Source organism: Nestor notabilis, unplaced genomic scaffold, assembly GCF_000696875.1.
Source record: "Nestor notabilis isolate BGI_N333 unplaced genomic scaffold, ASM69687v1 scaffold797, whole genome shotgun sequence".
Lineage (NCBI taxonomy): Eukaryota > Metazoa > Chordata > Aves > Psittaciformes > Psittacidae > Nestor > Nestor notabilis.
Window position 1 is genome coordinate 13,888 of NW_009935864.1, and position 9,867 is coordinate 23,754.

A 9,867-nucleotide genomic window follows, 5' to 3' on the forward strand; every position below is an offset into this window, starting at 1 on the left:
AGAGCTGACAGTTACTTGGCAGGCTGTGACTGATCTTGGCTTTCTTGCTGATGCTCAGGAGAACCACCTATGTGCATATGGTATTTTGAAGGCAGCTGCAAATGAGGTTGTCAGTTTGAGTCAACCAAAAACCTTGTAACTGATGTAAGTTGATACATTTCTTCTTGCTTCTTGGGATTGTCGGTTTGAGTCAACCAAAAACCTTGTAACTGAAGTAAGTTGATACATTTCTTCTTGCTTCTTGGGATGGAGAATGAGACTCCAGACATGCATATTTGGTCACCTTTTGGTACCATAAAAAATGGACAAAGTGTAGTATCTCCCTCCCATATCAACAGGTATACGGGTGCAGAGTTTCTCTTAGTGAGGTCCTCTGCTGCACTGTGATTTTAAAAATAATCCAAAACCCACTATACCCACTTTGGAAAAAGCTCTTGCAATATTTTATTACAGAAAGATTGAACATGAAGACATGACTGAATTAATAGGAGGACATTCTCTTCTCAGCCTCTGGATAAAGGAAATTTAAAGTTGGAGTGGTATCTGGAAGCTGCTACAGTTAAAATGTTTGACATAGTGGTATGCAGGATTGGAGTTTGGGGGTAGGTGTCTGAGTAGGCGGTAATTATGGATAAGGGATAATGAAACCAACAAAGTTCATTTGGGAAGTTGAGGAAAGACAGACTGCATTTTGAAAAATCTGAAACAGTGTTTGTTTTTGCTTTATATATTCATGGAAAAAATGTGGAAAGGTAGAGAGATTTCAAATTGTGAGTTTTGGCACTAGCAGGAAACTTGAGTGCTCTTCCCTGCAGCCCTTTTCTCCCCCAGTTTGAAGGTATTCTTTGCCTTGGCTCCGGTTCATTTCATAGTTCATTTCAGAGGTTAGATTTTTTAACTCAGGTTTTACTGTGCTTTGGGAGTGGAAATACAGAGCAGATGTTTCAGTGTACGTACCAAGCAGATACAAAGTTGAAATGAGTATTTCCTAGAGTGTCTCATGTCCCACAGTGGAGATGTCTCTCCAGGCTTCCTCCAAAACTCAAGGAATTCTGCTCCTTTTACACCTGTTGTGAAAATACCTTTGTCCTTTATCCTGCCCTTAGTAAGAGTCTTTCAAACTGGAGCTGGACAGGACTGCTTGCTTTCTGTTGCTGCAGTTTGACTTTTGTTTCTGACTTGTTGCTGACCCAGACTTTAGCTAACCTTTGTCTTTTGCCCATTTTTCTCCCCTTCTTATGCTCCTTCTTCACACCTCTCAAAAGCATCCTGAGTGGGATCCAGCTGATACCGATGTGGAGCAGTTAATATTGCTGTTGCCAGTAAGCTGGGTTGAACACTTCTCTAATTTGAAACAAGTTCCAATTAGGCCCTTTCAAGGTGAAGCCCTTTGATACAGTTTCCAGTTAGTAGAGGGAAGAAAGCTCAGAGTAGCAGGGTTTTGAGGCAAGCATGGTGTCCTGAAATGATCAAGTAACTCAAGCTGAGACAGCTGATGATCCTAGAAAAATCCCATCAAAGAGTAAGTAATTGTATTTTGCTGTTCCAGGTGTGTTTTTCAGAATGAATTGCATGTGAATTTTGCATGGTCTGACATTTCAAACTGGGTACTTCTGGTTTTCAGATTTGATCCCTGAATGTGTCTTCTGTTTGCTGACTGATTATTGCTAGATTTTAGGTTTCCCATTTCCCAGAGTGGAACAGAGACTGTGCATGACCAGTTTGACATCATACATCAACAGGCTGAGTTAACTAGAGCTGGTTTTAAAAATATCCATGACACATTCATACGAGGACTGAATAATTCACATCTTTGTTTTTATATATTACAGGGCTGAATAGTTCTCTCCTACTCTTGCGGGGTTTTCACAACAAGAGGTTGGGCTTTTCCCATGATCTGCCAGCTCAAGTTTTTCATATTGTAAAATCATCTGGTTTTTGCACACAAATAATTGAACAGTGGGAAGTTTTGACATATGTTTATGGAACATACTGGTCAGTGCAGCTAATCAGGTTTTTCTATCATGGCAGTGGGACACTGTGCAATGCTCCATCTGGAGAGGAATGGTTGATGATTTACAAGTGTGTTCACAGACAGCTGGGGGCACTGGGTAGAAGAGTTCTCACATAGGGGCTGAGCAGTGAAGCTGCAGAACATCAGCTGTGCTTGGTCACTCACATCCCTCATCAATATTTCAGAAGTAAAATTTTCCAGTTAACCTCCTTTGCCAGATACATACGGTGCACTTAACCCCCCCTCCCTCATTATCTCTGGATGTGGCAGTGGCAGGTACCGGAGGGTCTGACTGGGCAGAATGGTCAGACTTCTGCTCTTCCCTCTTCAAAGCAATATTAAGGATACTCAGCCAAGAGTAGGTTATTGACTTGAATGTTTATCAAAGTGATTATGGGATGTTCCTCCTCTTCCTTAAATAGAAACGTAAAATAACCTGTTCGTTTACTTTGTTGCTCCTAACAGGACTTTCTTCCTTCTTTCTATGCTCAGTGACCCCTTGTGCTGCCTGCAAATCATGGACTGGTTCTCTGCTTCAAATGCTTTACCAGCAGCTTCTATTTCCTTTTTTTTCTTGGCAGGTAAGTGCAAAGCTGTTATGTGCTTTGCCCTTTGAAAAATGTCAGTGGAGTCATGTGGTGTGCTGAGAGATGGCCCTAAAACACTTACCATCAGCGTTGCTCTTCAGTTATCTACACTCTGATTCTGCTTTCTGTTAGCTTTGTGTATTCAGTGTTGCATTAGACGTGGCATGTCCCATCATGAGCTATATGCATAATGCAACAGATTTGGCTCTTGAAAGGTCAGTCTGTGCAGGTATGAGGCTTCCCATCATGTTCACTGCAAGCCTTGGGAGGACATTTCACTGTGTGTCTTGTTGGTTTTTAAAGCAGGTACACGTGAGTTGACATTATAAGTGTTGGTGTGGTGGGGAGTGGGTTTCCATCTATGCCTAGCGGGGACAAGTAGAAAGCAAATGCAGAAAGAGTATGCGACAGGAGGTTTTTTCGTTATGTTGTTGTTTGCTGGTTTAGATTGTTGGGGGTTTTTAAATCAAAGCTTTAAGAAATAACAAAAGAGAAAGGAGAAAAGAAAAAGCTGGAGAACTGTTGAAAGCATTTTTGTGTATCAGAACTCTCTGATCTTCCCATTTGAAAATAGGGAGGGGAACAACAGCCACTCCCAAACCAAGCAGATGACAGGAACTGTGAACAGTGAACTGCAGCCAGCAGTTAGTTACCTGTAGGTCATGCTGGGAGGCTCAAGCCCCACACTGCTGCTAGAAGTGCTTTGCATCTCCCTTCCTTTCTGGGACAAGAGCTCATGTAATCACTGTGTAATCCTCTTTAGGTGGAGCTGAGTGAATTCCCCTATAGCTGTCTCCCATGAGTAGATGGAGGTATTTCACTCTTGGGATTGCTCACTGCTGAGACTCTGCTTGTTCCCTTGCCCTCTTAATCCAGCCACATGCCCGTGTTAGTACATAAAGTTTTGATGTATGGCTGTATCCATTATTGTTCCTGCTTTCATTTCTGTTCAAGCTATGTCAGCCTTTCCAAAAAGGCATAGTTTCCCCATCTGGTAATCAGCTGTGGAGATGCAATTGCAACTCCAGTTAACACTAACTCTGATTTGTGTTTAATATGAGACTTTTGAAAAAAGATTTAAATCTCCAATGATTCAAGACAGATAGGATTTTTTGTTTGTTTTGGTTTTATAAATGAGAGCTGGCAAGGAGGGGGTCCCCTTTAAAAAGTCAGGCTTTAAGTGTAGGTTGCTCCAACTTCTATATTTAATATAGAAACATACTTCTTAGACATGCTGATGGTAGAATTGATTTTTAAAAGATAATAAATCGGCATGCGTCCCACAAAATTCCAGTATTGAGGGTATTTTTCACCCTGAAACAAGTAAGAGTCACAATCTGGTTTTGTGTTGAACTGGAAACTCAGGAGCACTAAAAGCACAGGTTTGGAGGTGGTGTTCAGCTGGCTTCTTCTGAACAGCTGTAGCCCCTCAGGCAAGCTGTCATTTCAGTCCTGCAGCCTGCTGTCATCCTCCAGGCAGAGCTGCCTGCCATGAGTGCGTTTCCCACTGCTAAGTGCAGTGGATGCAAGGAGGGTGAGAAGTAGCATGGGCAAGAGTCCAAGAGAACAGGAATGCAACTAAAATTCCTGGGGGTCATTAATAATCTGGAGTAGGAGAGCGTTGAATGTGGCAAAAACAAAACTTTCCCACTTGGACTGACAAATGAAAAAATTTCCTTTACTGGCCCAGAAATAGTTTTGGATATTTTTATATTTTTCAGTTGAAAACCCAAAGCAAATGGATGGATGTTATACAGAACAGAAAGCACCTGTTTCCAACTGAATCAAGTAGTGGAAAGATAAGACAGAACTGCTGCTAGTGTTACAGTACACTTCAAGTAAATGGGTTGGAGGGGGCTTTAAGCAACGTGGTCTAGCGTGAGGCATCCATACCCATGTCAGGGGATTGGAACTAGATAATTATTAAGGTCTCTTTCAACCCAAATCATTCTGTGATTTTATGATTCTAAACAAAGTACCATGAAATTCCTGTGTGCTTTCTACTAATATTCAAAGAGTAACAGTGTCGCATCACATCTCCTGTGCTGTACAGTCAGTCTGTCTGTCATACAGTGCTTACAGATAGACAGGTACAGTGGTATTGGTGAGTATTTTTGCTTTGTGTTTCAGTAGCATGAATGACTGTCCCTGAGCTGGGGCTCCTGCACCTTAGCATGCGTGCTGTCCACACACTGAGTGTGGAAGAGTGCTCAGAGTCCCCCTCATGCTTTTCACAACAAGGACCAATTTTGCAGCTTTTCACAACAAGGACCAATTCCAGCAGGTGTGTTGAGAAACATGAGTGAAAAGTCTTGATTGTTGAAGGCTTTTTCTATTTTAGCAGTTCTGTCCATGCTTCCTTGTTTCAAAGGTCGTTAAGAGGAAATTGTAGTTTCAAGTATCTCTGAGGAAGTGAAGAAATCTGTTTTCTGGGACCAAATTGTTACCCAGTGGTACATAAGCCCGACAAAGCTGATCCTAACAGAAGAACTAAAAGAGTATCAGAGTAACTGAGTATCTTTTTGCTGCTCAAGGGTTTGTCCTTTGCTAAAAACTACCAAATAAAAGGCAAGCATGCAGCTCCTGAAGCACTGTCACTCTTGTAGCTCTGTGCACTTATTCTTTCTTTGAATTTCCAGCTATGATAGAATTCTACCACTGTGGACTGGTGCCTTGAGGTGTAAAAAGGAAGGCCTTGAGACACCCCCGAAATAATATAGGCAGAATTTACAGCCAGTGGTTTGTGCAATACATGGCACTGTGGCCCAGCATGGGTTTCTGCATGTTTGCGATCTTCTGCTAAAGGGGTGGCTGGTAGTGACTTGCAGGGTCTCATTTTCAAGTCTTAAGGGGGGCCACAGAAGCTGACACAGTTGTCAGTCTTCAGTAAACAATAACTGCTTTTGTTCTTAAATTAAGCCACGTCCTTCAAACCTGCACTTTTTACTTTTAGCAAGTGAAAAACTGAATGTTAATTGATAACAAGTACTGGTAGATTCATACACAGAGCTAGTTTGGGTTTTTTTTTTGTTAGGCTATTTAGAGTTCTTTGTCTCTGCCTTGGATTAGAAAGGTATCAAAGAAAGTAAGTTCATTAAGTGTTGCAAGATGCATCATCAAACAGTTTAGATGAAGAGGTTTGAAGGGGGTGGGGAATATGTGTTTGGTTTTGGTTTTAAGACTTCAAGATACCCTAAGTAATACCATGTTTCAGCTCTTTGATTAGAACCAAAACATCTTCAAAATGGGCAGAGAGCTTAACTGAAAGGAAATGACTCAGTTATGTGCTTTCCAGCATGAATTTTTCAGAATATAACCTTGCAAGTGATAATGAACTACATTTGGCACTTTGTCAGCAAAGGGGTTTAGCATCTTAACAAACTCTGTTTAAAAAAAAACACCCAAAACCCAACAAACTTTCTGATCCTACATGCACTAATCATCATGGTTAAAATAGCTTCTGTCTTCATATCAAGCTTGTAGTCTCAACATTAATTCTATAGAAAAAATATTTTGGAAATAATTTTTTATTGTAGTGAAAATAAGATACCATTGTGTTCATACGTATACACACACACAAAAAGATTCACTGTATATGCCTCATACTCAGTGAAACCAAGACCCTTCTCAGCTCATGCACAGCAGATACTACACTACCTTTTTACAACATGCCTGATCCCAGCCACCATTCACTGCTGTGCTTAGCAGGAGCAGCACCAAAGCTCCCAGTACAGTTACCATAATCACAGCCCCCAGTGCTCCAGGATGGCTTAGCTGTGGTGCTGCAGGGCCAGGAGCCAGTGGGCTGTGCCTCGGAAACTCTGGACCAGCTGCTCCGAGAGCCCTTGGGTCATCCAGCAGAATGGGAGCTCTGGTCACACTGGTGTTTGGCAGCACATATTACTTCCTGCTGTGTTGCATTATTTGGGTTTGCAGTGGTTTATGTAAGCATTTCTTTGACAGATGTGTGGCTCTGATACCCATTCCCTGCCACTCAAGGCAAGAAGATACTACATAAGTGATCCCGTGAGGTTCTCCAGAAGACGTAGAAGAACTGCATTGAAACATTCACTTGTTTACCTAAGCTGCCTACAGACAAGTAAGTAATTCTCACTGTCACTTAACTGTAAAAAGTATCAGGTGGCTGTTGGCACATGTGGGCCAAGAGCTAGACTGTAGAAAAAGCAAATAACTTGGCCTTGTTTGCTAGCAAAAGCTAATGTGAGGCTATGAGTACCCTAACCTTGACAGCCGTGTGAATGCCTGAAATAAGAGACACCAGGTGACTGAACAGAGCCCACCTTAATACATGGTCAGAACTCACTTTGTAACTTGAAGATAAACCTCTGTGTCTGTACCTCAGAGGTCCCCATCTCAATTCAGCTATTTTAAAATGCTTCAGGCTTTTTTGGTTTAAGGAATTCTATGCTGACTTTCACTAAGCCAAGAATACTGTCATTTTTTAACTTCCCCATAGGAAAGTGCTGCCATCTACCAAATATACATACACTTCAGTGCTACAGCCTGATTTTGAAACACAGCTCATGGCAGGGTATTGCCCAGTTCAGTAAAGAAAATTCAAAAATCAGTTGGCTGAATTGAATGCTGAGTAAACACTAATATTTTTCAAAAGGATGGGCACAAATGTCATCATTCAACTATTAATCTTTGTATTTCAATGATTAAATCCATTATGAGAGTAAGGATAGGAAAATACACAACAAATAAATAATGTGTATTAACTTAAAATATCAAATTGTCTACATAAAAAAGGTCAATGTTAGTCACTTAAGTTTCACAGAACATTTGTTTGATAGAAGCCCTTTATGCCCCAACTTGTGTGTCTGCCAGGAACAGCTGGAGAACCAACCCCCCCTAGCTTCAAAGCAGGGTTCCGTGCTGCCTTGCCGAAGTGCCCTATGGTGTCACTGACAGGCAGCAGTGGTGCTTGTTGTCAGGGAGAGCCTTTAGGAGGCCTGCAGGCTCCCTGCTGCACTCTGCTTTGCTAACGCCAGTGACAAAATATACCTTAGGCATCTGTACAGAACAACTTTTCCAGTGAGGTTACGGTTGCATTTATAATGGGAATGCTTTAAAATGATGCTAACGTAATTCTAGCACTGTTATGCTCCCCTACAAATTATTCACAGGTATATATACTGTATACCTGTGAAATCACTACAGTAGCCTCCAGTGAGGGGATAAATGCCAGAGAGGGATTTTAAATGTGCATTTTATTTTGGTCATGCATGTATCTTCTCTTACCTGAGAAGATTTTTTTGCCTTGGTACACAAATTTCCACTGTCCATTTCAGAGTTAAAGAAAAATTAACTTTCATAACCTCTGCCACTTCTGATCACCTCTTAAAAAGTCACTTTACACAGAAAAGCCAGAAGTAATGGAGATAAACACACATCTGTACATTTTAGCCATTCATGTAGAAAACATCTGTATCCATCCATGCAATGTTAAGACTATAAGTAACTTTGCAGTCACATCTGAGCCCATTTCTATGGCAACAAGGTAGTCTTTATCTCCCACATGTATTCTACTGATTTCTTTTTTTCTTAAAGCAGCTTCCTGAAACAAAAAACAGAGAAGCAATGATTAAGTTAGTCTCTTTCAAATACTGGATTTAAGGCTTGTATTAGACAGCCCTTACTACTTTCCAGCTGTGGAAAATCTCCATGCTGATCCTTTTCAAGGTGAAAAAATGAACAACTGACATGGGAAAATGTGAACTGCTGCTAGTTTCAATTAAAAGAAAAAAAAAATTGATGATGTAGCTATTTTTAAAAGGATCCCATAGTATCTTTCAAACTGCCCCAGTTAGCTGTAATTTGCTGCTTGCTACAGGGAGAGACAGTTCATAAGAACATGTATGCTAATAATTCATTCCTTGATGGCCTTTTCCATGGTTGGCTCTCACCAGAGCACACAGCTCAGCTTGGTTAACTGTTTCTAACTGTAAGCTTTCTTTTCTGGTAGGTGCCATCATAGCAGACAGGGCTGCACTAGTGATCTGTCGGGTTATGGTTAGTTGCCAAGTCTTGAGAACTCAAGATAAACATGCTTTTAAGATTTCTATTTTAAATAGAACACTAGGCAGTAGTAACTACACTATAAGAGTTAAGAAGGTTCAGTCTGTGCTTTCAAGGACCTAAATTAATGTCAGTGCTTCTCCAACACCCATTAATTCTGGTATTCCTCTTCAATGCTTTTAACATACCTTCTGGGGTTATCTATTTTTGACACTGATTATTTTAAGTACTTTCAAAGGACTGAACTTCTTCAAAAATAATGTTGAAATCTTAACCTTTAGTGTTCCAGCATCTCTAGACTCCTGATGTGAAAAAATACAGGAATGTAGTAAAGGGCACATAAGAAAACAGCAAAGGAGTTAGTTATCCAAGCAGGACATTTCACTCACATCTGATGCTGCCTGACAAACTCTGCAAACTGACGGTCTTTAGCGTAGAGCTCTATAATTCGAATTCTGTCCTGAATTTCCTAGAATACAAGAAACACAACTGTAAGTACGTAACAGAAATTAGAATACTACTGAAATAACTGATTTATGGGTTTTAGAAAACAAAACTCCCATGTTTTGCTGTTTCGAGGAATAGAGTTTGAAAAGGGGCACTCCCAATACTAAAATTTGTCTTTATGCTATTTTAATTTTTAAGTGAAACACTTCATTGGAATCCAGTAATACTTTACTTTTAAATCAAAACCAGAGCTTGGACAGAGTGAGACATATCAGCAGGCTGTTACAAACTATTCACCTTTCATAGATCATTTGCCTACAAGCACAGCTCCAGGCTGGATTCACACCTCTCACAGTTTCTTAAGGATCTGTGGTTAGTTCTTAGATGCAAATCTCTTCTGTTTAGCTACTTTAGTGTAAACCCTGGATACTGTGTATACAGAAAGAAAGGAGAGGAGGTGATCTAACTTGCAGGCTATAGAAATATGTATACTTTAAAAAAACAAAACAAAACCAAAAAACAACCAAACAACGAAACTGTAGAAGTGCCTGGATACACCAGGTTCTCACTGTGTAACTAGTCTTACATAAGGTAGTTGGCACAAACCTCCCCAACTCTCATGAAGTCATTTAAGAAGTCAGCTCCTTCATCATGTGAAATTTATTACAGTTCAGAACACACCCATTTCCTTCTCTGTACCTAATAGCAAATGGGGAAGGGAATCCTTTCTCTCTTCCCTTAAGTAGTGGCAGGAGGCATAGTTGGAGACTGCTTTCC

General features: G+C 40.6%; 1 protein-coding gene across 1 annotated transcript in view; it reads right to left on the minus strand.

Annotated features, from left to right (window-relative positions):
- Positions 1–7,875: 7,875 nt before the first annotated feature.
- The window catches only part of IMPG2 (interphotoreceptor matrix proteoglycan 2), a gene marked incomplete at its 5' end in the record, with an annotated part of 34,236 nt that continues 32,244 nt past the window's right edge, over positions 7,876–9,867 (minus strand). The window contains 2 exons of the mRNA XM_010018019.1: positions 7,876–8,182; positions 9,033–9,112. Of these exons, the coding sequence (XP_010016321.1) occupies positions 8,170–8,182; positions 9,033–9,112 (93 nt within the window). The remainder of the gene's footprint in view (positions 8,183–9,032; positions 9,113–9,867) is intronic.